Source organism: Colletes latitarsis, chromosome 10 (genome assembly GCF_051014445.1).
Source record: "Colletes latitarsis isolate SP2378_abdomen chromosome 10, iyColLati1, whole genome shotgun sequence".
Taxonomy (NCBI): domain Eukaryota; kingdom Metazoa; phylum Arthropoda; class Insecta; order Hymenoptera; family Colletidae; genus Colletes; species Colletes latitarsis.
The window spans coordinates 29,385,652-29,412,805 of NC_135143.1; the positions used below are offsets into that span (position 1 = coordinate 29,385,652).

Sequence of the window (27,154 nt, forward strand, 5' to 3'; positions counted from 1 at the left end):
TCCCGTAAGGACTCTCACGATTTTTTTTTTCTATCCGATCTCGACAATACGATCGCCGAGATATCTCCGTGCCAATAACACGTTAAAAAAGTACGAATGTTCTCGGCGAACCAATAGTACCGAGTATCAAACAAGAGTGGAAATACTTCTCTCTACGACGACTCGAGTTTTACGCGAAGCAATTAATCCAGAGTGTCCCGAGAATTTTCCGTACTCTGGTCAGACTCGACCGAGGCTGCAGTATTTGCATGTCTCCAACAGTTTCACTCTCTTTGCCCCGCCCCCCTTCTTTTTCTCTGTACAATCTTCTCTATTTGCTCTTTTTTATCCTTACAATTTTGTAACCCGAACAAAGCGATATACTTGTTCCTTTTTCACGGATACCGTTGCACCGTCGTTTCCGAAACTTTACCGTTTCACTGATCAATTCTCTCTTTTCTCGCGCGTGTACTCGCGTTACGATCGCGACACGATCGATACTCCTATCGACGTCCTCCGTTTGGCGAAGTCAAATCGAATCGTGTTTCAAATATTTCAAATTTTACCCCTTCGAATTACGTGCTTTCCCTTGTTACTATTTCTAATTCGAGAAGAACACTTTATCGACCGCTAGTCGATTATCGACGCTTCGTTGCAAGCAGTTATCGACCGCTAGCTGATTATCGACGTTTCGTTGGAAGCAGTTACCGACCGGTAGTCGATTTATCGACTTTTGAGTGATATTTCAACAATTATGATCGATAAAGTGTTAAGAAAACTGTTTTCTACTACAAGTAGAAAGAGCGATTAATGGCCAGACGCGTCAGACATATCGTGCTCTGTTCCACGCGTATTTTCAATCTTCAAATTGAATGATCTCTACAACGAGGGCTCGAACGCAAAAAAAGACGGGAAAAAAACGGATTATTAATTATTTTCGACTTATTTTCACGTGCAGAATCACAGTCGATTTCGTTCCCAAGCGAAACAGCTGATTTGACTTCGCCGGTACGTGCGAATCTCGATCGACGCGCTCGTAACGCGCACGCGCGCAAGCTAGCGGTGACGCCAACGATCGTAGAACTACTTTATCCCTTTATTTGCGGTTCTATCGCGATCACGAAGGAAATACTGCCGAGCGTATTACCACCGTTGCTGCTCCGCTGGCAGATTGTATTGTGTTTGTGTTCCTTGCATGTACAATTTGTCGAGAGTTGTCGTGAAACGAGGAAAAGGGAAAGCCCTAAGCATCGAGGGGCAGGAGGCTTTACCGCAACGGAATCGGATTTCTCACGGTCGGTAAAGAAACCCGCGAGACGCGCGAGCAAATTCCATTCCACGTTTCCGGGGTCGCTTTCCTCGCGAATCTTTTGTCCCGTCGAGGAGAAAACGATCCTCGGGGGGGGTTGAAAAAAAAGGGAAAACAAAGGGACCGAGACAGACATAGAGGGGTAGGTTTTCTCCGCGAGGCAAAGGCGGGCGAAATTTTCGTTCAAATAAAACCCGCCAGTTTCGATCAAAGATGGCGGGGCGGATAGTCGAACCGGAAGTTTCGTTCGTCTCTGTCCCGGGATGTTGGCGCGACGTTTCCGGCCGGTGGAAAGAGTATCGCCGTGCGAAAAAAGAGGTACGATGAGGGAACGGAAAATAAAAGAAAAAAAAAAAGAAAAAATATATGAAACGATGCAAAAACACGCGGAAAAGTGAGGGGAAATAAAATGAGCTGATGATGAGGGAAAGACAAACACGTTGTTACACACACACGATTAGTAAGAATCTGGTTGGTGGAAATGTTGGTGAGTAAGTCTCTTTGTTTGGTGTCTGTGATGTTGCAGCGGCTCCCAGCGGTGCTCAGCAGGATAGGGATAATATTGGCCAGCCCCTTGGTAAGACCCCCCATAGCATTAGGGCGCGGTCACGACTTGGCGCGTTATACGAGATGTAACCCATTGCTTTCGATCCTCCTTTCGCTATCTACCGACACGTACAGTCGCTTGCAAACGCTCTCGAACCGAGAGGGGAGAGGGGGGTGGGTGGGAATAACAGAAAAAAAAATTATACCAATAAATCTGAGAAAAAAGAATCCACTGTCGTGTACGACTCGATTTTATGAAATCTCTTTTTCGTGGATAGAGACGTTTCCACGCCACTGTGTACGTTCGACGATATCGAGAGGCGCGTACGTTGCTCCCGTCGTCTTAATGTTCGCGAGAAAAAAAAAACGTTTACGAAGAAAGGGTGTGCACGTGCAAGGTCATAACCGCGTCCTGACGGACCATACACAGAACACGCACACACACGCACACGCACAGGCACAAACACACACATAATACACACACATACATATCGTAACACACGGACACAGTCGTTCTCTCGCCGTCGTTCGAGAGGACGGGTATACCTTTATCTTTCTCTGGCCCTCCTTTGCTGTGCATCTTATCGAGGACGCGTCGAGCGGGATGTTCCGACGGAATTCCAACTTCAAATTTCGTTCGCGAGCGAATACATATCTATGCATATATATATACACAATATATATCTATAGCATCAGCTCGATCCGCGTTTCAATCCCTACTTTTCCCACCTCTTTTTTCGAGCCGGGACGAAAATAACAACCGACGAATTTTCGAATTTTCGGGACTACGATTCGGAACAAATTCACGCGCTACGACGAACGAACATCCCTCTCGACCCCTGTCAAATCCTCCCCCCCGCCCCCCTAATTGTATCACTCCTCGCCTGTGCTCATGCTATCTCTATGTTTCTATCCTCTCTTTCTTCTCTCTCTCTGTCTTTTTCTTTATTTCTTTTTTTCTTTCTCTTCCTCTCTCCGACTCTCAGTCACTCTCTCACACTTTCTCTCTCTCTCTCTTTCTCTCCGCCCCCCCCCCCTCTGAGTAGAGTTAGTTTCTATTTCCGTAACTCCTCCAGACGGTGTGCATGGACAAAAGTGCATGCATTCGCGAGCGACGCAACTGCATAAAAGCTTCGCAGGGTGCCGCAAAATTCACCGCGCCAGTTACCCCCCCGTCCGCCGATTTCGTTTGTCGTCCCACCCGGAACACCGAGTACATTTTCGCGATAATTTCCAGACCCGACGACGAATTTTGCGAGCAACCTGCACAGAAATAAAAAAAGGTAGACGGTACGATATTAGCGAAGAAAATGCCTGCGCCTGCTAGATACTTCTGCTCGTTTTGCTACTTCGATCGGGGCGCCATTCGCTTGGATTCGCAACGGTATAGTCCGGGCCACAATATGGCGACGTTTCAGCTCCCGAAACAAACGAATTGACAGAAATACGAGACAACTAAGGGCCTTAAATCATAGTCAGGGCCGTAGAAATATTTTATTTAATGTCGCCATTTTTAGAGGGATAAATCTCCGAAACGATGCTCGATCGGTTGGAAATGTTTCACGAAATCGTTGTTTCGGGCTGTGGAACGAGGGAACGGGGTCTATTGCGAATCCAAGCGATGGCGTCGTGCACGGAATACGCATTTTCGCGCCGACGACGACGGCTCGTTAGACCGTATTTAAGCACGAGACGCATGGGATGCATGAACGAAGCGTAAGTTGAGCACACGATGCATGGTTTTTTTTTCTTTTTTATCGTCGAGCGACACTTTTGTTCGACCGACACTTGTACCTTGTTGCCTCGACCGGAGCCACAGACTGTTTTTGTTGCGCGAGACTCGCCGTGGAATAAGGGCGGTTTTCTGGAGGGGGGAGAAAAACGACCAACTTCCTGGTTAAAATCGTTCAACTTTTAATAGAGGACGGATAAAAACTTGGTTTCTTAAAATTAAGGCCGAGTGGAAATTGTAGCGAATTTTACGACTTCAAGCTGGACGTATCAAAATCCGTGTGAGATAGAAAAATTTTTGATTTTACTCGAAGTGTTCAAACACGTATTTTCTGAGTAAAAAAGTATGCTACAGGGTGGTCCAGAATATCTCAAAATATTGCAAAAGTATTTTGTGTGCTATTTGACTAGTTTGAAAAAAAATTTTTTAGTTTTTCTAACCATACAAAATATTTTTTGTGCCTCCTTAATTAGAGATATTTAAGTGCGTCACTTTGAATAACTCTCCCTCACTCTACAGGGTGTTCGGCCACCCCTGGGAAAAATTTTAATGGGGGATTCTAGAGGCTAAAATAAAACGAAAATCAAGAATACCAATTTGTTGATGAAGGCTTCGTTAAAAAGTTATTAACGTTTAAAGTTCCGACGGTATTGAATTTTTTTCTCGAAAATGCGCAAGATTTCGGGGGTATGTCTATTCACCAAAAATGATTGTAATTGACCCCTGCAACCGAAAATAATTTTTCCAAAATGATTTGAAACTTTTCAATTTCGACGAAAAATTTGTCCACCTAATCGAATTTTTTTCTCGAAAGTCCGTAGGAATTCGAGGTTATGTCTATTGACAAAAAATGGTTATAATTGATCCCTCCAATCAAAAATAATTTTTTTAGAACGATTTGAAACTTTTCAATTTCGATGAAAAATTTGTCCACCTATTTGAATTTTTTTCTCGAAAGTCCGTAGGAATTCGAGGTTATGTCTATTGACCAAAAATGATTATAATTGATCCCTACAATCAAAAATAATTTTTTTAGAACGATTTGAAACTTTTCAATTTCGACGAAAAATTTGTCCACCTATTTGAATTTTTTTCTCGAAAGTCCGTAGGAATTCGAGGTTATGTCTATTGACCAAAAATGATTATAATTGATCCCTCCAATCAAAAATAATTTTTTTAGAACGATTTGAAACTTTTCAATTTCGACGAAAAATTTGTCCACCTATTTGAATTTTTTTCTCGAAAGTCCGTAGAATTTCGAGGTTATGTCTATTGACCAAAAATGATTATAATTGATCCCTCCAATCAAAAATAATTTTTTTAGAACGATTTGAAACTTTTCAATTTCGACGAAACATTTGTCCACCTAATCGAATTTTTTTCTCGAAAGTCCGTAGAAATTCGAGGTTATGTCTATTGACAAAAAATGGTTATAATTGATCCCTCCAATCAAAAATGATTTTTCCAGAACGATTTGAAATTTCTGAATGTAATTGTTAATAACTTTTTAACGAAGCCTCCATCAACAAATTGGTATTCTTGATTTTCGTCTCATTTTGTCCTCTAGAATGCCCCATTAAAATTTTTTCCCAGGGGTGGCCGAACACCCTGTATGTTTGAACTTTAATTTAAGATTATTCGAGTTTTTATCTAGTCTCTATTAAAAATTGCACTACTTTTACGCAAACTTGGCGTTCCCCCACTGTGAGCCGCTGGAAAGCTACGCTAAGCGTCGTAACTCTAAAACTATTAAAAAATTCACAATTTTACGCGTACCACGACTTCTACGTTTCCCAAGTTGGAAAAAAGCCAATTAAATAAAAGTAAAATATCTATGATTTTGCTTTAATAAAAAAAAAGAAATATTTTTATTCAAATTAACGTAAATACATAATAATGTTTCCTATTTTTATGATTAAAAATTATTTTCACACTTTGAAATCGACAAATATAAAATGCCTGCTCAATTGCAACTACTAAACTCGTCCTTTTCAATTTCTTTCAATTCCCATTGCTAATTATTTTCAACAAATAGTTTTACAGTCGCGATACGTAGCGTTGGTCCCCGTTCCTCCGCAAAGTCATTAACGCTTGTTAACGTTGCGCTTATTCGAGGCGAGGCTTCCGAATATAAATCGTCTTTCTTCTGTCTACGTTTCGATGTCGCTTGATCGCTCACGTTTGCAACACGTAACACGGATGGAGATCGGTAGAAGCGATTACTCGAGTCGCAATTCGCCCGCGCCGCTCGCGGATCGACGGGGAACTAGTACCGAGAACGGTGCCTCGCTTGTTGCGCCGAGTCCCGCCAGATATCGTTGCAAGAAGAGGGGTACGGTACCGAAACGAACCACGTGGTCGATTTACAACCATTTTCCACGGTTTACGCTTCGATGGAGCACAGAATAGACTCCCAGGGAAGCTCGAGCACCGTCAGCTTGCACCCTTTGGTTCGCGGGCGGCGCTTTTCGTCTGAATTTCAATCGTTTTTCGTCGAGTCTGATCGCCTGTTCCGGAGACAACGAAAAAGTAACCTTTCGAATGTAAAACGTGTATGTTTGTTTTTTTTTTTTTGTTCCTTTCTCTGTACCGAAATTACGTCGGGAAGAAGCAGCATTTTCGGGGGTTGAAGAAGAGGGCAAGACAAGAAACGAACTAAATCACGATCTACGAATGGCCGTTCGCGAACGCTTAATATTTCCCCGGTGAATCGAAACGAAACCATTATCGAAGTGAGCAGCGCGCTGTAAAGAAAGCGATTAATCGCGCCTGAACGAAAACAATTAAAAATTATCGCGCGCCGTGCCGGCTGGTCGTTTGCGCAATTTATTCTGCGTTTAATTACGTTTCTTTCTTCTTAACCATGATTAACGTTGATCAGTAATTAGTCGTAATACATATATACATATATATAAATATATATAATTTCTATCGAATGTATGTATATATATTGTATGTATATATGTATGTAACGTATTATATATATATCATGCCTTGACTGTGATACCAACAATCGCTTTTTTGCCATGGAACTTACCCCGATTGAAGCTTGACATGTAGCATAAGCTTGACATATAAAATACCTTTCTAAAAACGCAAATCGGTACGGGGATCCGCTTTAACGTTCGCCCAGTTTAATGGCCGCCTCACCTCCGGACTTTGGTATCAAATATTGCTCAGTACGTCGATTGTACGGCCCAAATTTTTCTACATTCTCGATTTTTGAGTGTGAACAAGAAGAAATTTGTACGGTACAGTACCGAAAAAGAAGTTTAAAAAAATTTTTGTTAAAATTACGTGCGATTACGAGAAAATATCGTCGAAGAAACGATGCTTTATCGTTGCACTGCATAGTAATATTATTTGTTCCCTACTCGAGAGTCGAAAACGTAGGATAATTTAAGCTGCGCTGTAATCGTGCACTGTTACGAGTTTTGGAACCATTGGTAATCCGAATTAAAGGTCAAAGAAAACATTAAACTGCGCGACAGCCACGGAAGAGATCCTTGGTCGAGAAGTCTAAAGATTCATCGTGCGGTGAACCTGTGTTCGAGGAGAAACATCGTCGAACCGACGACTTAGAAATGTACAGTTGTCATAGGAGAGAGTGGATGTTCGCGTCGGGGTCGAACGAAGACGGATAACGGGCTCGTTCCTTCGTGAAACGAACGCTCGAACGACGAGTCTCGCTTACGACGCTCGAGCCCGACGCGCGACAGCGTAAAAACGTAGATGTTATACGGCATGTAATTCGTAAGTTATACGCAGAGGCACGAAAGTGTTGATCGATATATTATACATACAACGTGTGTACTGTTAAGGGGGAGGGGAAAAAAAAAGAAAAAAGAAAAAACAACGATTCACTTTTCGACGAACCCGATTTCCAGAGTCTGCGTGGAACTTCAGTTCTTGAAACGGAGACCTCGCGAAGAAGACGATTTCACGCGTGTCCCGGTGGTACTCGCCCTTAGGGTCGAACAGTTGGAAAGTGTACAACGTGGTTTGTTTTCCTTAGTTCATAGACCGTGTTAATACGATTTCTTGCGCTTAACACTTTACCGACCGGTACTGATCGCCTTTTTACCGACTAACGCTTGCCACTTTACCGACCGGTATCGATCGCCTTTTTACCGGCTAACGCTTGACACTTTACCGACCGGTAGCCTATCGGCTTTACATCGGTATTAATCGGTTTTCACGAAAGTGAAAAATGTTACTAGATAGAGTTATCCTAGATTAATAGAAATTGAATAATACAGCAAGCTCTTTCAGAGAGTTTGATTCAATATTTTTATAAGTCCAAGAAAAAGTGTATTATCGGTCGGTAAAGTGTTAATAACGTTCGCTTGCCCGTTGAGCGTTGAAGAGAGAGCTTACGATAACACGCCACTTTCCCGTTCGACCCGTTTGGGTCAGAAAAAGTATCTCGTAACGCGCTGGCGCGTACCACCGGTCGCGATATTCCGGTCTACGTGCAAATTTTCCAAATTCACGCCTGTACAACGTGCAAGCTTGTCCGCCTCAATCAAAGCCTCCATATTCACGCTTGACTTATATACGCTTGTCATCTCGAACCCGATCGATTACCATAGAGATCAAAGCTGGCCGTTTCCATCCGACGAAATAATCCCTGTAAACGATTCGACGGAAACACGAGTACTCCCGATAACTTTCGTAACGCGAGACCCTGTCTCGTGTCTCGTGTCTCGTGTTTCGTGTTCGTCGTTCAACGAAGATCCGTCGATCGACGAACGCGATAAGAAATAAAAAAAAAAAACAAAAAAAGGGAAGTAGACGTAACGAGAAAGAGAAACGGAGAAGTTGGTCGAAGGATGGATCGTTGTTTGCACGAGTGATCGTGAGACTATAAGTTTCTTCTACGGAGACCCTGTCGCAGGGTAAAAAGAAGCGAGAGGGCGGTCCACCAACCGGAGGTACGACAGGACCGAACGAGATCGTGACCTGCACCAACTGTGGACCTAATCCTTGCACGCACACGGCCACCAATGGATGCACCGCCGAGGTATGTTAATTAACCTATCCCTATCAACCCCGAAACATCCGACCCCTCCCCCTCCCCCAGGTGATCCCCTCGATCGATACGCGTTATGTCACCGAGGCTCCACTTCCTCTACGTTCCCATTCCCGTTCCTCTCTATTCGTAATCACTGGACCGCCGATCTTTATGCAAATGCACACTTCCGTAGAAAATAGGGGAGAACCGCCCCATAGTGGACTAGTTTTTCTTTCTTTGTATTTCTTACCCGTGCACAAATATAAAACGTCGAAGGAAAACAATACGGATGAAAGAGTACCGGGCGATTTTTGTTCAAGAAAAAAATATGTTTTTATAGCAGGAGTATTTGAGCTATTGTTCCAGAATTCATAGTTCGAGATCGAAGGGTTGAATCTGCTTCTTTTAGATGCGAGGAATAATCTGATGTGAAGCTAAGTCGAAATAAAATAATAAGAAATGTGCAACGCCTGGTGTAGATTCTGCTGGAACGTGGCACAAGAGTCACTTGATTAATAGAAATTCGATTGCTGTCGAGAATCATCCTACTTGAATGTTTGCAATCGTATAAGAGTTCTTACGAAACGTAGAGAAAACAGAATTGTGGTAACAAAGATTGTGGATCGATGTCCTTCCCATTCCCTGTCGATAATTGATATTTTCAAACGTTTAGAATCCTCGTGGTTATCGATTAATTGGCGGGAAGTACTGTATTTCCAAGTAATTTATTCTGTTTGAGGGGGAACAGTACGTCAATCACTGTGTACCCCTGTGTGACGAGGGACCTATTAATTTTGATGCATCTTCTTCGATAAATCGACTACTCAATAAGTCGAATAATCCATAGACGAGGTTTACGAGTAGACCATACACCTTATGGACTTTCGTGGTCCAATCTGACTGCCATACCGACCTGAAAATTCGGAGGTGATTTCAGCGCCCTCTTCTCATGGATGACGATCAGCTGAGAAACTACTCACTGAATCAGTATTGATGAGCAAACAGCTGTAGTACTTGCGTAAATGCATTTAAGTTGACTGTGAGAGGGATTGAAAAAGGCAATTCAATATTATCAGGAAACTACCCCTCCTCTTACACACACTAATGCATTGCCACCTTGTATATGAGTTCTGCTCCTACAATAGTGTCTTCCATCAAAATTTATTTGTGAAGCAAAGCTCATGAATACCCACTAAAAAGTATTAAACATTTCCGTAGAGCCTCACACAAATTTTATAGAAAAATCGACAGGGGGTAAGTGGACAAATTTTTTGGCTAAATTAAAAAATTCCAAATCGTTCCAAAAAAAATATCATCGGTTGCGGGGGTCAATTACAATCATTTTTGGTCAATAGACATACCCTCGAAAACCCACGGACTTTCGAGAAAAAAAATTCGAATAGGTGGACAAATTGAAATTTTCAAATCGTTGTGAAAAAAATATTATCGGTTGTGGGGGTCAATTACAATCATTTTTGGTGAATAGACATACCCCCGAAATCCTAATCATTTTCGAGAAAAAAATTCGAATAGGTGGACAAATTGAAAAATTTCAAATCGTTCTGAAAAAAATATTATCAGTTGCGGGGATCAATTACAATCATTTTTGGTCAATAGACATACCCTCGAAAACCCACGGACTTTCGAGAAAAAAATTCGAATAGGTGGACAAATTTTTCGTCGAAATTGAAAAGTTTCAAAACATTCTGGAAAAATTATTTTCGGTTGCGGGGGTCAATTGCAATCATTTTGGGTCAATAGACATACCCCCGAAATCCTACGCGTTTTCGAGAAAAAAATTCGAATAGGTGGACAAATTTTTCGTCGAAATTGAAAAGTTTCAAATCATTCTGGAAAAATTATTTTCGGTTGCGGGGGTCAATTGCAATCATTTTGGGTCAATAGACATACCCCCGAAATCCTACGCGTTTTCGAGAAAAAAATTTGAATAGGTGGACAAATTTTTCGTCGAAATTAAAAGGCTTCAAATCATTCTGGAAAAAATGTTATCGATTGTGGGAGGCAATTGCAATCATTTTTGGTCAATAGACATACCCCCGAAATCCTAACCATTTTCGAGAAAAAAATTCGATTAGGTGGACAAATTGAAAAATTTCAAATCGTTCTGAAAAAAAATATTATCGGTTGTGGGAGGCAATTACAATCATTTTTGGTGAATAGACATACCCCCGAAATCCTAACCATTTTCGAGAAAAAAATTCGAATAGGTGGACAAATTAAAAAATTTCAAATCGTTTTGGAAAAAATATCATCGGTTGCGGGGATCAATTACAACCATTTTTGGTCAATAGACATACCCCCGAAATCCTACGCGTTTTCGAGAAAAAAAATTCTTTTTCGAAAACATAATTTGAGGTTAGAGTTCCAGAAAAATACGTTGGATGTGTAAGGTCTACTCGTGTGCCTCGTCTGTGACTAACAGACATCTCGTTGCAAGCATTTATCGATCGCTAGTCAATTAATCGACTTTTCCAATCCAAGTTTATCAAGACTCGACCATGTTTGGACCGCTCGCCGAGGGAAGAATATAAAATTTTAGTGACGCACAGGTGTCTCTGTTCCAGCTGCGAAAAAAGGAGCCACCGCATCCGATACGAGTAGCAAAAACGATCGACGTGATAGCACGAATCACCTTCCCGGTCGCCTATTTCATGTTCCTCACCTTTTTCTTCATCCACTACAAGGGCTCCTCGTAGACTGGCACCTGAGGCGACCGTCGATCATCGAATAGACGAACTCTATCGCGAGTAGACACGTCCGTTAAAGATACTTCGAGGCTGGTCCGTGGAAAGAAGAGCCCTGGGCGGAGGATCGAACGGTCGGGGAAGCCCAGACACGAGAGTGTTCGAGCCGCGAAATCGAAGAAAACGAGTGTTCGACGATTTGTTTCGCGAAGAACGCCGGAATAGCGAGGGGGCGTCTTTTCCTCGGCTTCGAGAGGTTAAGCGAGGCGGTCGCGTAGAAAAACTGTCGAGTCGATGGATTTGCCTCGGTTTCATCTTTTCTCACATGTGATAACTCTTAAAAGCACCCCCTTTTTCCCGATAGAAGGTCGATCCAACGGGTGATCGATTACGACACACGCGTACACACACATGCGACACTCGATGGCGCACACGTGCGAAAACGGAGGAAGAAAAAAAAGAGAGACAGGCGAGGAACCAACCAAACGCGAGATACACGCTTCGTTTCTTTTAATTTCTCTTCTATCGTCGGATAGTCACGCCGCTGATTCTCGACATTGATATATGCTTCTGACTAATTAGCTGAACGAATCAAACCTACTCGCTTAAGGAACGTGTTATACTTGTTCGTACGATGTCACTAAAAATAGGAGAAGGTCGATGCAAGTGTCGTCCATGAAATCGCTAACTCGTGATTCGCCTTTTACTTAAAGATCGACCTCTTTTTTTCGATATCTCGTCGACTTAAAACGGCAATCGCGGCAAATTCAACGTGATCGCAGGTTAGCTCTGTACTCCGTAGACCTTTTGAGAGAAAAAAAAAGAAAAAAAAAAAGAAAAAAAAAATGAGACGTTCGCTTTTAAACTAAGGGAGCAGGGCTGCAACAATTCCGCTGTACAAAAAGAAACAAATATATATACGATTTATATGTATATATACATATACATGTATACATATAAATTTGGTTAATCAATCGTCGTTCCGTCGAAGCTTTTCGGTAGATATTATTGCGTATACGTAACGTACATAATAATATATGTACATATACACGTATATACTACGGTGGACAGAAGTTTTACGCGATTACTTCTAAGACTATCGCGCTACATATTTTTATTTGGTTCCCCAAACGTTGCTTTGTCTCGCATTTGGTAAAAATACGTTCACAGTATTGAAATATATTTGACACAAAAAGAACGAAAATTTTTTTCGTTTCTAAACTTTCACGATCGCAGAGAAATTCGTATTAAATCCACACGTTGTATGGAAATGTTGTTCCACTCTGTTTCGATTATAAAACTAAAACTTTTGTACACTGCCGTGTATACATATACAGGGTGTTCGACCACCCCAGGGAGAATTTTAACGGGAGATACTAGAGGCCAAATTAAGACGAAAATCAAGAATATAAATTTCTTGACTGAGACTTTGTTAAAAAGTTATTAACAATTAAATTCAAAAGTTTCAAATCGTTCTGGAAAAATTATTTTCGGTTGCGGGGGTCAATTACAATCATTTTTGGTCAATATACATAACCTCGAAAACCCTCGGACTTTCGAGAAAAAAATTCGAATAGGTTTACAAATTTTTCGACAAAATTAAAAAATTTCAAATCGTCCTGGAAAAATTATATTTGGATGCGGGGGTCAATTGCAATCATTTTTTGTCATTACACATACCCCCGAAATCCTACCCTCTTTCTAGAAAAAAATTCGAGAAGATGTGAAATTTTTCGACGAAATTAAAATATTTCAAATCGTTCTGAAAAAAATATTGCTAGCTGTGGGGGTCAATTACAATCATTTTTGGTGAATAGACACACTCTCGAAATCCCACGCATTTTCGAGAAAAAAAATTCAGTACGGGCGGAACTTTAAACGTTAATAACTTTGTAACAAATCCACCATCAACAAATTGGTATTCTTGATTTTCGTCTTATTTTGTCCTCTAGAATCCCCCATTAAAATTTTTCCCAGGTGTGGCCGAACACCCTGTACAGTTACTCCCACTTGTATTCGTACACTGCAATGATGATTAGCAATAAATAAAGGAAGTTTGTTTTTTATGAATCGAACCGTTGTGTTTGGTACGAATCCATGTTTTTGTATGTTGAAATATTTATGGGTTATGTTTGAATAAATTAGGAATAAAAATTGTCGACGGTTGTGGCACGTTGGTAACAGTGGCTCGTGCCTGATCATTGAAGTAAAGCTGCATTCGGTGCGATCGAGTTAGGATGGGTGACCGCTAGGGGGGAAAAACGTGTATTATTGGCATTATTTGTGTACTGTTTATATTATCTCTATCAGTGTTGCAGGAATTAATTTATAACTAAAAGTAACAGAGGTGTAATAAACAACATTTGAAAGAATTCATAAGTAACAAGCTTAATAGCGAATCGCCATTATAGACGTACGAATACGAGTGGGAATCTTCTTTCGATCGTTCAGAGTAGCTTTCGCGGCTGATAGCTTTAAAGATTCGTATCCAAGTTATACGATCGACGCAATAAACGACGAGAAAACGATGCACGAACCAAAGACAGCTCGAAAGCAAGCTCGCGAAACGGTTTTCGTTTGTACTTTCCTTGGTTTTTCTTATTCGATGAATGTTCGAAGCGAGACAAAAACCACGGGATAACGCAAGGGGGAAAAAAGTTTAACGTATTACGGGTAAAGCTTGCGATTAGGTGTAACGAAGTGCCGAGAGATGCTGTACGCTTTGCCCGCGCAGGATTTACAAAACCTTAGAGGAATCCGTAGAGGTTATGTGTCGTGAAAATGTCAGCGAAGTTCGATCGTAACGTTGAAAGTAATTACGAAACATGGCGCTGTCTGGAACGGTGAGTTTAAAAAAGAAAAGTTAAAAAAAAAAAAAAACACTTTTTAGGATCGTATACTCGCGAGCCAACATTCGACGTTTCTCCGAGCGACCCGTGTACCTTTAGAGATATCTTATATCGCTATGATACTATCGACGCTGTCGTTATTATTACTATTACTACCACTATTACTATTATTACTATTACTACCGTTACCCGTAAGAGAAAATAACTGTTATTACCACTTATATTACTTGATACCGCTGCTATCGTACTACTGTATCGTTATTATCGCTAACTTCTAAAACCATAGTTCTTATTACGGACTTTCGGATGGATTGTACAGCCATATCGATCGCAGACCAAAGAGACTAGAAACTCCAAGAATTTATTCCAAGTATTTCAAGTTTACGGAGCGGCTCTGCTGTCCGATCGAAGGATCGATAGGAATGGGATTTAACGATTTCAGCAAGCTCAATATAACGTTACACGACAACACACACAAAAAAAATATTGTCTTACGTGTCTAGAGTAATCAGATTCAAATACTTTATAGTTATATCGGTCGCGGGCAATGACTCCATCTCGACCAGGGGCGTCTCATTCTGGTTCTTTTTATACAAACGAGCGAGCGTTCCGAGCCAAAGTGGGGCGAGATTAGAGGTCGCTTGATCGCAATGAAAAAAAAAAAGAGAAAAATATCCAACGTTCGTAAACACGCTTGAAATATTGTTGAGAACGTTTCGTTCGGCAAAGAGACGAAGATTCGTTTGACAAGCCCTCGAGAAGATACGTTTTTATGGTGTCATTGTGGACAATATAATTATACTGTATCCGCTATATTTATTACGATTATAATTAGGATCGTAGATGATAATCGTACGAATGCCGACGGGCGTCGTAAAAATAAGCTTCTCTTAAATATGGCGCCGATTTAAAACGAGTATATCCGAGGATAACGCGTAATCGACACAACGAATATTGCGTAGAATCGAGTTCGACGATCAGGAAAAACGATCGATTCTCGACGAGGAAAATTATATTTCATCGGGGACGTTCATAATCGTACGAGGGCGTCGCTCTTCGTCCAAACTCGGTGGACTTTCTCGAATACTTCCCGGGGGGAAATACATTCGAGGGCACCGAGCCTGGCCACGAGAGTCGATGGTAAAAAGGAATAAACTTATTACTACTAAACTTATTACTACGTTTTATATGCGTCACCTGCCGTGAGTGAACAAGCTGTCGTTTAGGTGATAGGGAGCGTTGGTAAATAAATTAATTAATGTCGTTAACATTTAATACTCCACGGACCAAGACACGTAATCCTAACTCTTTAGCGTCATATAATTAATTAGCTGTGCACGTATGCGAGCCGAGGCGGGGCTCCCCTCGAAAATTAATAACCGATTCGTCCTTCGTTTCGCATCCACTTAATTACATCATGATTTTCCAATTGTATTGCCGAGAGAAAGACGAGAATCAACTAGCAATCTATCGAACGACACTCGTCGACCTTACCGACGGTCAACTTACCATTTTACCGACCGTGTCCAATGGTTATCGACCGGTTTTCGTTTCGACAAATTGAATATTGAATATTTTAATTACAGTACTGTCCAGTGATGACTTGTTGGCTAGGCACGCCACAACTGGGCAACCCCACACGCATTATCGTTATTGGCTGAGCCGCTCACAGCTACAATTCCATCGCGTGACAAAGAACACGAACGAAACGTATAGGGACAGAGTAGGATAGGACAAGATGGTGACCCTACTACTATGCAGCGTGACTCTCCAGTGGGAATAAGGCGGCGCTAAGACCTTCCCTCCTTGCCCTTGCACCGTTTAGTTTGTTGGTGCCTAGTCAACAAGTCATCATTGGATAGTGCTATCCAGTACTATCCAATGATGACTTGATGGCTACGCACGCTGATTGGCTGTAGCGTAGTAGCGATGCCCAACCTCACGCGCATTGTCATTATTGGCTGAGCCGCTCACAGCTACAATTCCATCGCGTGACAAAGGACGTAAACGAAATGTATAGAGACAGAGTAGGATAGGACAAGACTGAGAGGCATTGGCGTAACGCTCAAAATTCTAGCCGTGAATAGAACAAAAATGTATCTCTCGTGGTCATGGAAACCCTACTATTATGTAGCGTGACACCAGAGCAGACCTCTATAGTGGGAATAAGACCCCCTTGCTCCGTTTAGTTTGTAGCCAGCAAGTCATCTCTGAATAGTACTTCGATGTTAAGCGTTATATAAAGCGTCGATAGCGTTAGAAACCGCGAAACGAAAGGCAAATCGTCGCCGGAGAGCCTCGCCAACGAATTTTTCACGATTGATTTCTTACACCGATGCGTAGGCGGCGAATGTCGAGAGTTCGTCGCTCGTAAACGTTCGATCTTTTCTGAGAGCTTAAGCGGCTTGTATCGATGCGTTTCTAGCCGATATCCACCGTTAAAATTAATGTTACCGTCAAAAGTCTACGTTCGGTTTTTATCCGCGTCCCTCCGTTAACCCCTCGAACTACGACGCAATTTTCGATCTCGATCGACGTTTAAATTTTCCAAGTAGAAAGAAGACATCGAAGAAATAGGTAGACATCTGCCGCGTGGTTGTAAAGTGTGAGTCGTTCGTAGATCGATAGATGGAACGTGCGTCGTGTTCGAGGGGTTCAGTGCTTCAGATTCTGTACGACGAAGCTGATCCTCGAAAAATCGAAAGTCATTCCTAGGAGATATTGTGAAAAAGATTCTAGTTTCTCGCGAGAGAAGATTAATCTACAGCGAACGAATGAACCGCGAAAGGAAATTCGACCCGTCGAGTGGGTCTTTAAATAGCAGAAATACGTTCTGCATTCCGCATCGAAACTGTTTTTAGGTTAATCGTTGATCGGATTGTGATCAACAATACGTGGCTTCTCGCACCGGCGAACTTTCTACCACGCGATTTTTTGCACGGTTTCACGCGAACCAACCTCGAATACCAGAACACCCACGCATCCCTTTTTTCGATCGTCTCGTCCGTTGTTTCGAAATTGCTCGATCCATCGAGGCGTCGCGTCGGTTCGACTCCCGAGCAATCGCGTTAGGATTAATCGATCGGTCGATATTATTTACGTGCAAGCAAAATCGAGAAAAGGAACCGATATTCGTCTATTTCATTTTTATCCGTTTCTCTTTGGTAAATCTAAATGAAACTGTGTCGATTTTGCGATTCTTACCGTCGAATCCGACCGAGTTTGATTACGCCTATTCTTTCCCTGGACGAGGAACAAAAAGAAAACGACTTAGTGTGCCATTGCAATTACGTGGAACGTTCAAACGTAGCTAGGACGAGGTGGAGGGGTGATTTCAAGGTGAAACGAGCGATAATTTAAATCTAGTCAGAGTGTAAGGAGACAGGGAGGTTCTCGAAGAAACTTATCATTGTACGGTCGAAGAGTGCTGATGGTTAGAGAGAAACGAAGAGACAAGTACTATCCAGTGATGACTTGATGCCTAGGCACGCTGATTGGCCGTAGCGTAACAGCGACGCCTACTCTCACACGCATTGTCATTATTGTTTGGGCTGCTCACAACTACTATTCCATCGCGTGACAAAAACGTATACAGGGTGTTCGGCCACCCCAGGGAAAAATTTTAATAGAGGATTCTAGAGGCCAAAATAAGACGAAAATCAAGAATACCAATTTGTTGATGGAGGCTTCGTTAAAAAGTTATTAACAATTAAATTCAAAAATTTCAAATCATTCACGGAAAAATTAGTTTCGGTTGCGGGGGGCAATTACAATCATTTTTGGTCATTATACATACCTCCGAAATCCTACCCACTTTCGAGAAAAAAATTCGAGTAAATGCTGAATATTTTGACTAAAAAAAAAGACTTTCGAATCATCTTGGAAAAATTATTTTTAGTTGCAGGGGTTAATTGCAAGCATTTTTGGTCATTATACATACCTCCGAAATCCTACCCACTTTCGAGAAAAAAATTCGAGTAAATGCTGAATATTTTGGCTAAAAAAAAAGACTTTCGAATCATCTTGGAAAAATTATTTTTAGTTGCAGGGGTTAATTGCAAGCATTTTTGGTCATTATACATACCTCCGAAATCCTACCCACTTACGAGAAAAAAATTCGAGTATGTGCTGAAAGTTTTGGGTAAAAAAAAAGACTTTCGAATCGCCTTGGAAAAATTATTTTTAGTTGCAGGGGTTAATTGCAAGCATTTTTGGTCATTATACATACCTCCGAAATCCTACCCACTTACGAGAAAAAAATTCGAGTATGTGCTGAAAGTTTTGGGTAAAAAAAAAGACTTTCAAATCGTCTTGGAAAAATTATTTTTAGTTGCAGGGGTTAATTGCAAGCATTTTTGGTCATTATACATACCTCCGAAATCCTACCCACTTACGAGAAAAAAATTCGAGTATGTACTGAAAGTTTTGGGTAAAAAAAAAGACTTTCGAATCGTCTTGGAAAAATTATTTTTAGTTGCGGGGGGCAATTACAATCATTTTTGGTCATTATACATACCTCCGAAATCCTACCCACTTTCGAGAAAAAAATTCGAGTAAATGCTGAATATTTTGGCTAAAAAAAAAGACTTTCGAATCGTCTTGGAAAAATTATTTTTAGTTGCAGGGGTTAATTGCAAGCATTTTTGGTTATTATACATACCTCCGAAATCCTACCCACTTTCGAGAAAAAAATTCGAGTAAATGCTGAATATTTTGGCTAAAAAAAAAGACTTTCGAATCATCTTGGAAAAATTATTTTTAGTTGCAGGGGTTAATTGCAAGCATTTTTGGTCATTATACATACCTCCGAAATCCTACCCACTTTCGAGAAAAAAATTCGAGTATGTGCTGAATATTTTGGCTAAAAAAAAAGACTCTCGAATCATCTTGCAAAATTATTTTTAGTTGCAGGGGTCAATTGCAAGCATTTTTGGTCAACAGACATACTCCCAAAATCCTACTCAGTTTCGAGAAAAAAATTCAGTACTGTCGGAACTTTAAACGTTAATAATTGTTTAACGAAGCCTTCATCAACAAATTGGTATTCTTGATTTTCGCCTTATTTTGGCCTCTACAATCCGCCATTAAAATTTTTCCCAGAGGTGGCCAAACACCCTGTATAGGGACAGAGTAGAATAGGACAAGACTGAGAGGCATTGGCGTAACGCTCAAAATACTAGCCATGAATAGAACAAAAATGTATCTCTCGTGGTTATGGAGACCCTACTGCCTCCAGTAGAGCCTCTCCAGTAGGAATAAGGCGGCGCTAAGACCTTCTCTCCTTGCTCTTGGCCAGTTTAGTTTGCAGGTGCCTAGCCAACAAGTCATCACTGGATAGTACGTGCATGATTATGTACATGTTAGAGTTAAATGTCCGAAATCTGCTACTGCTACTTGTTACTGCTCGGAATGATGCTTTGATCCAAACAGCGTTCAGGGTACCAATAGTTTCAGAGTATTTCAAAAAAAAGAAAAAGGAAAAAAAGAAAAAATGTTCAACAATCGATCGTCATCGGCGACAATGATTGTCGGACATTTACGAGTAGCGTAAACGTCCACGTGCGTACAGGGTGCTCCAAAACACGCGGTATATTCCTAAGGGAGTCGCTTCTCTTTTGGCACACCCTGTATACTTTCCAGTCTATCCGATTTTATTCTGGTTATTTTTATACCTTTTCACTGCGTCTGCCAAAGGGTAGAAGGCACAGATTCTGTGTTACGCGATTATAATATACGTACATGTATGATATCAGCGCCGCCTATCGCAAAGCTTCGTTTCTAAATGCGTCTGACGATAGTGGGAGGCAAATAGGAGCCACGGGCGTAACGATTTTTCGTACAATTATTTCTACAACCATCGTCGATACGCCAGTTTGAACAATGTTTGCACAAACTGTCGTACAAGGCTGTTATACGACTATCGTTCACGGCTCGAACGCATTACGACTCATTGTAGAATAAATCTTTGCGTCCCACAGCTCCTAAACGAGCGATCATGACCGATGGAAACGAGTAAACCGTATTAGATATGAGCCTTATAAACGCTAATTCATTAGAAATCGACATTTTCGAGTATTACGCAATTTCGAGAGAGCGAGTGTGCGTCTGTGTGCGCCGCGTGTATGTGTATGAGTGAGAGAGAACGAGAGAAAGAGTTCTCTTAGATTAGAATTCGCATTGTTGATCCGATGTTCACCGTTACAATTTATCGACACGTTATTATTTATTGCGAGCTGGATAATTACTATGGATAGTATCGTTAACGTCATTAATTTAATTTCATTCATCGTAGCTGAAATTTTCCTATTCACATCGATCATCATTTGTCATCGTCGTATATTTCGTATCGTATCGCGCAATTCTGACGATTAATGTACACCGTCGCAGTTGTTACTTGTAATTATTAAAAATTACTCGTTCGCAGTTACCTATTACGTATTGAAATTGTTCGAGACAACGCGCGAGGGAGTAAAGAATAGAGAGACAAAGAAAAAAAAATATGAAAACACTGTGATGTTATTAAAGGCCGACGCGACATGGCTAGGAACGAACGCGCGACTATTTTTGCAATATTTAAGGCAAACCGAAAAACGTCTAGAGGAAATACACGATAAATAATTACGATTAACTTTTCTGGAAAAGGCTTTGCAAACATATACGTGTATACATGTGCGCGTATATATGTTTTGTATGTATGCAAGAATTTCTTTTCTCCGTGATAAAATAATCCGATAGTCGAAAGAACGAAATATTGATTAATAAAGCACAGTGCCATACAAATAGTTCTGTATCTTTGAGCAAAGCCTTTAAAAAAAAAAAAAAAAAAGATCATCTCCTCTATCTAGAGAGCCAAGTACAATGAACAGTGAAGTATTAAATATCTTTTCTTATTTGTTCTGTTTTTTTTTTTTTTTTTTAAATACATCGAAGATGCTAAATTCGAATATCGATATCATTTTTTAAGAAAACATTGATTTATATGCATATACAAATACATATATAAGTACGTACACTTAGGCACCCACGCGTCTAACACTTTACATAAAATAATTAATTATACCGATATGCACAGCGCATAAAAATTCAATGCATTGAGATAAACTTGATTCACACGAATGCATACGTATTAAGTACATTGATAAATGATTTCTGATCGTAAGCGTAATTTATTGATTATTACATCGTAACGACGATTGATTATCTGATTTATTCGGCTGTGTTTGTAACGTACGTGATTGAATATTAAACTATCAACTTAAATAGCAATGTGCATTCTTCGTCCAGACTTTCCGAGACGTTTCTTCTGTTTCTCTTGTAGCTTCTTGAATAAGAAATCAAACCATAGCTCGTAAAAATTAAAAAAATACCTTTATTTATAAATCATTCGTGCTTGACTCTGCTCAACGCAATGTACGACTTCTTTGTAGACAGATCGTGCCAACCCACGGGGCCCCTTTCACAATCTGCGCATGCTAAATACTTTACGTTGTCTACCATATGCGAGACACCGATATTTTCAAATGTGTACATGTCCTCCACCAACCAATAGTCTGTTATCGATTCCTGCTGATTAGCTTCACCCTCTCCCTTACGTTGTACATAGGGTAGATTAAACTAAAATGTTATCAAATACCTTAGCCTACTTAAATCCTAGTCTCTTAACTAAATACTGTGCTCTTTCTTTTATTCAATTTTCGTGTTAAACAAATCGGTCGACAGACCATTAAAAAGTAAACAAATATTGAGGTTAGGTTTTGCAGTATCGCAATAATGAAAAAAAGAGTACATCCAAATCACTGTGTAACGCTTGAAAACATTCTTACAATTGTACAAGTTATTGGCAGTTTCGTTTTTGTTTAAATTTCTCGTAGTTATATCGATAATTAATCACCTCGATGTTTACCAGACGGGCTGCACCTGCATTCAGCATTTTCGACGGGCAAAATGTACAGTAAACCCTGAGCTTGTTTTTTTCATCCTGATCCTTCAAGGAACTGTTACCTTTGTCCGTTGACATATTTTTCAATATAAAAGTTTAACGCTTTATCTACATATACATATATATATTTTAATCACGCCGCTATCAATACCAATGACATTGACATTTAAACCTAAACTATTTGGTTGCATTGTAAGCCATACTGTAGTACTATATATACCCAATGAGAATTCGATAATCAAACAGCCAAACGTCGATTATCGAAGGCAACTTCAAGTCGTAGCGAACGAACATATTTTTTTCTTCGTAATGAGGGAATTAATTCTGCCAAATAGATTTCGATCTTTTTTCATGATAATTCTATTATTAAGTAATTTGTCAAAAGTAAAATGCAAACAATTATTTCTTTCGTAGTCCGAGTGAAAGTCGCGTTAGTGGACGTTAGAGATTTTGAAAAGAAAAATTCATTACCAAATAACCTGATATATAATAATTATCGAAATGTACGCCATATACTTTGATTATGTACACCCTTAAATCGCAAGAATTAACGAACGTACCCACAATTATCTTTCTCGAAATATCTAGATTCAAAAAGAACAAAGTTCGTTTAAATTTGCTTCAATCCACTGTTCAAACTACAGTGCCCTCTAGTGTCGATTACAAATATTACGCATGGAATGTGATTGTCGTTTCTTGTAGTGTGTTCTAGTCGATTGTTTATTAAATTACTTTCCTAATTTTGGTCAAATTTGGATATTTACTGTTTGTTACATTCTATAGCATCATGGATGAAGATATGCGTACTCTTTGGTGTGGAAATTTGAACGAGAGAGTAACGGAAGAGATTCTATACGAATTATTCTTACAGGTTCGTACATTCGCGTAAATGCGTAAACATGAAGCAACAAATATTTTATGATTGCACACGATAAAGTCATTCTTTCAAAAACTGGATATTTCCAAAGATATCAAAATATAGTTACGTCTAACGTCATAACTAACGACCTTTGAAATCATATTTTATTTGTATTTCCGAGCATCTAATTTAAGGTTATGTACTAATAACTTTCGTTAATACGCATCACATTTAATATCACATTTTATCATATTTTTTTTTTTTTTTTCTTTATTGACCGTTAAAATGAATTTATTTTTATATTAGATACATTTCTGCAATGTTGTAGGGCGGGCCCGTGCAAAGAGTTACTATTCCTAAAGATCGCGACGGGAAGCAAAGAGCATACGGATTTGTAACATACAAACATATTAATTCTGTATTGTATGCTATGGAACTGTTCGATGGTACAAAGCTATTTAATCGTCCTCTTAGTATAAGCACAAGGAACAACGTAGAATCACAGCAAATAGCAAATTCTCAGGACCCTTCTCTTAGCGTGAACAGTCTGCTCCAATTAGGTCAACAGATGTTAATAGTGAATAATACGGCTCATATGAAAGTAGATATGTTTGGAACGCATATGTTGCCAAGCTCAGGTTCTCATTCTAAGCACGAAGACGTTCATTCTTACAAAGACAGTAGAAGATCTAGGCGAGCGCATCCTTATGATAGAAAGCAGAGTAAGGCGGATAACCATCACAAAGATCACAGATCTAGAAGCAATCACAATAATAATCATCGATCGAATAACTTCTCTAGGCAAAATTACAAGAGCAGTAGACGCGATTATCGTTGATATCGTTTAATATACAGAGTAGATGGTATAAAACTAAATTTCTATTATTATAAGGTTTTAATTTAGTATACTTCTAACAATATACTGTCTGTTTCTTCGGTTCAATGCACGCTTACAAAGTCTAGATATATTATTTTAATTCATAGAATTCTATGGTATATCTTTCTAAAATCATTGATTTGAAAACAAATATCCAAGTGCAACGTCACTTTTTCATTTTAAATATCGAATGCACCGAGAGTATAGCTTTCTTTATGTTTTAAGCTGAATTTAAATTTGCATCGAATAAAAGAATTGTTCATTTCATGTATCGTCTCTACTACTGGATCTATGGTAGTACTCACGTGGCTTGTAACATTCCTCGTTATTATTCGTGAACTTTTCTATTTTGTTTAAATATACGCGCGGCTTTTTCGACAAGCATCAAAACTGCAGCGTTGATATTACCGCTTGGCAAAGACGGTAACACGGACGCATCGATCGCGTATAAATTTGTCACGCCACGAACTCTGTAAGAAACAGTTCTCATAACATTTGTAAAAACAGACCATCAGCCTTGTGTTTAAAACTATAGAATTACCTGAACGTTTGATCGACGACATCACCCATACGGCACGTACTGGCAGGATGATAGGAAGTTAAAGTTAAATGTTGCACGTAACATTCCCAATACTTTGTACTGTCAAATGTTTCGTTTTCACAGCCAGGAAAATGTTTCTCGTAAATCGATGCACCGACGGTTTTCATTGCATCCGTTTCAACAAGTTTCTTCACGAATCTGAGCCCTGTGAAATTTAATATTTGTGCAATTTAATCGTAACTGATACCTTATACGTTTGATAACTGAAAGTTTAGTCAATTATGGTACCATCTACGAGAATCGCAATGTCGTCTTTATTTGATAAGTATTTCGGATCGATTAACGGCGGATCGGATGGATCGCCACTGCGTAATTTGACTTCTCCCTTACTTTTTGGATGTAATAGAACAGGAGCAATTGTTATTGTATCCTTGTATACAACGGGAGCAAAATATTCGTTATAGACCTATATAAAATGATATACGAAAAATTAATATTTCGATATATTAATAGATACTTTACAAAATCTATACGATCAATTGTTTTTTTTTTGCAATGCACCTTGTCGGAAATCCCCATGGCCTTTTTTAAAACAACACCATTATCTTTCGATGATCCAAGCGGCATCATCATTATCTGTAAGTCTGGTACGTTTGATTTGTTTTTTTCGAACGAACTATGAAACGTTCCTAAAACTTCAACTCCCGCGGATGTCCAAGGACCTAAATTACACGAAACGCATCCGTAATAAAATTCGAATTCTAATTAGTAATTATCGAAGTTAAAAATTTCTACCTGTTCCAAAGAGAAAGTAATTTATTGCTGATGTGGGATTCAGAGTATCGGTCATACTTAAGCCTATGCTCGTGTTCAGCGTAATTAAATCGATTCCAGTAAGCACGTGGTCTACTAAATGTTGACCAACGGGTAAATCGCTAATTACGTTTATCTAAACAGTAAAGAGATCATAACGTTATTACGAAAAATATAATCAACCATTGAAAATCATTATGAAGCAAAAAAAATTTACTTTCAAGTCTTCCAAATGTTTTTTCGGCCCAATACCGGATAACATTAATATTTTCGGAGTACCGATCGCGCCAGCACTCAAAATTACACCCTCTTTGGCAAATGCTTTAAACATCTTATTAAACTTAACGAATTTTACGCCTGTTGCTCTGTTTGATTCCATCAGTACTTTTTCAACACGAGCATGAGTAATGATAGAGATATTTTTAAAATTTTTATATAATAATTTATCCGTACTCCATCGTTTTCCATCCTTCATTGATACTTGTGCTTTCATGAACCCTAAAACGACAGAATTAGCAAACTATAACACTTTCTCGATGTTTTACAAAATTACCAGTTTTAGAATCTTTGTTAATATCGCCAATATGTTGATGCAGCTCTTCTAATCCTTTCAAAACTATATTAGCAAGATCGGTATTCCATTGTAAGTCGTTTACGTGCATTGGTCCATTATATTCTGTAGTAGGTTCTAGAAATATATTCCGATATTAAAAAAAAGATATAAAATAAATTCTTCAGATTGATGCAATTACCAATGAAATCTGGAAACCATTCATTATAATCGTAAGGGTGTCCTCGAACGTAGAGCATGTAATTTAATCGACTGGTTCCGCCAAGAAGTTTGCCCATGGGCCATCTACTTTGCTAAGAACAATTTTTCGATTATACACCTGGCTAGAATACAGTTACTTTACAATTCATTAAGTGTAATACATTATTAGTTAAACCCTTGCAAGCATTTTGTTGCGGTACAGTCGTATATTGCCAGTCAAACGGACTGTTTTGAATCAGAGGAGCTAAAAGTGGAATATCGAGGAATGGCGGCGCAACTCCGCCGGCCTCGAGCAACAAAATTTTATGTCCGTGTTCAGTTAGCCGGGTGGCTAAAGTTGCACCCGCGGTACCAGCTCCAACTACGAAACAATTGTGTCATTTAATTATTATAGAAAGTATATTTTTGTCAATTCATATTGTATACAGGGTGTTCGGGAAAAATTTTAATAGGGGATTCTAGACGCTAAAATAAGACAAAAATTAAGGATACCAATTTGTTGATGGAGGCTTCGTTAAAAAGTTATTAACGTTTAAAGTTCCGCTCGTACTGAATTTTTTTCTCGAAAATGCGCAAGATTTTGGGGGTATGTGTAATGACCAAAAATGATTGTAATTGACCCCCGCAACCGAATATAATTTTTCCAAAACGATTTGAAATTTTTGTTTTCCGTCGAAAAATTTCACACCTTCTCGAATTTTTTTCTCGAAAGTGCGTAGGATTTCGGGGGTATGTGTAATGACCAAAAATGATTGTAATTGACCCCCGCAATCGAAAATAATTTTTTTAGAACGATTTGAAATTTTTAAATTTAATTGTTAATAACTTTTTAACGAAGCCTCCATCAACAAATTGGTATTCTTGATTTTCGTCTTATTTTGGCCTCTAGAAGCCGCCATTAAAATTTTTCCCAGGGGTGGCCGAACACCCTGTATGTACGTTAAATTGAGAAATGTAACTTACCAACGATGTAATCGTACGCTTCTAAATTGTTAACGTCGTCAAACAATTGATGTTTATAAATGTCAAAAAGGTACATGAACGCAAGGTAATTGTTAAATATAAATACTATTATACTAGTTACTGTAAATATGAGAAATCGTGTCACCACGTGCATTTTGCAGTTGTATCGGAAATTGAGGTTAAGGTATGGTTGATAAAATCTAGAAATCTAGAGTTGCAAGAATCGAAAAAGCATACGTATTGTATTGTCTTTAGA

General features: G+C 39.5%; 4 protein-coding genes across 28 annotated transcripts in view; 2 read left to right on the top strand and 2 right to left on the bottom strand.

Moving 5' to 3' along the window:
* Phcl-1 (pH-sensitive chloride channel 1) overlaps positions 1 to 20,632 on the top strand; it is a 153,762-nt gene extending 133,130 nt beyond the window's left edge. For 10 of the 25 annotated variants that reach the window (XM_076774016.1, XM_076774024.1, XM_076774026.1 and 7 more), the window contains 3 exons: positions 1,815 to 1,865; positions 8,473 to 8,589; positions 11,151 to 20,632. In XM_076774016.1, coding sequence (XP_076630131.1) covers positions 1,815 to 1,865; positions 8,473 to 8,589; positions 11,151 to 11,297 — 315 coding nt within the window. In that variant the 3' untranslated portion in view covers positions 11,298 to 20,632. Of the gene's footprint in view, positions 1 to 1,814; positions 1,866 to 8,463; positions 8,590 to 11,150 lie in introns of all 25 variants that reach the window. The other 15 variants (XM_076774017.1, XM_076774030.1, XM_076774041.1 and 12 more) reach the window with 5 other exon arrangements.
* Positions 20,633 to 21,031: 399 nt separating this feature from the next.
* Strat (RAB interacting factor STRAT) lies at positions 21,032 to 22,289 on the bottom strand. Its single transcript, XM_076774049.1, has 2 exons — positions 22,026 to 22,289; positions 21,032 to 21,748 (listed from the first exon to the last, which is right to left on the bottom strand). The coding sequence occupies exons 1-2, from the start codon at positions 22,149 to 22,151 to the stop codon at positions 21,515 to 21,517; spliced, it is 360 nt and encodes a 119-aa protein (XP_076630164.1). The 5' UTR covers positions 22,152 to 22,289; the 3' UTR covers positions 21,032 to 21,514.
* A 444-nt stretch (positions 22,290 to 22,733) lies between these two features.
* Positions 22,734 to 24,317, top strand: LOC143346432 (uncharacterized). The gene is made up of 2 exons (XM_076774512.1): positions 22,734 to 22,944; positions 23,261 to 24,317. Exons 1-2 carry the CDS (start codon positions 22,861 to 22,863, stop codon positions 23,768 to 23,770), a joined length of 594 nt encoding a protein of 197 aa, XP_076630627.1. The 5' UTR covers positions 22,734 to 22,860; the 3' UTR covers positions 23,771 to 24,317.
* Positions 24,074 to 27,052, bottom strand: LOC143346104 (glucose dehydrogenase [FAD, quinone]). Its single transcript, XM_076773863.1, is given in 11 exon segments — positions 24,074 to 24,154; positions 24,156 to 24,279; positions 24,351 to 24,555; positions 24,639 to 24,816; positions 24,912 to 25,072; positions 25,146 to 25,299; positions 25,381 to 25,661; positions 25,717 to 25,851; positions 25,916 to 26,027; positions 26,097 to 26,296; positions 26,899 to 27,052. Coding segments are annotated over 11 exon segments (1,785 nt in total).
* Positions 27,053 to 27,154: the final 102 nt, after the last annotated feature.

Coding starts and splice junctions, on each gene's coding strand:
- Strat (XM_076774049.1), bottom strand. CDS start 22,151: ATGTCAACGGACAAAGGTAACAGTTCCTTGAAGGATCAGGATGAAAAA. Junction 21,749..22,025: donor CCCGTCTGGTAAACATCGAG/GTGATTAATTAT, acceptor ATAACATTTTAG/TTTAATCTACCCTATGTACA.
- LOC143346432 (XM_076774512.1), top strand. CDS start 22,861: ATGGATGAAGATATGCGTACTCTTTGGTGTGGAAATTTGAACGAGAGA. Junction 22,945..23,260: donor TATACGAATTATTCTTACAG/GTTCGTACATTC, acceptor GCAATGTTGTAG/GGCGGGCCCGTGCAAAGAGT.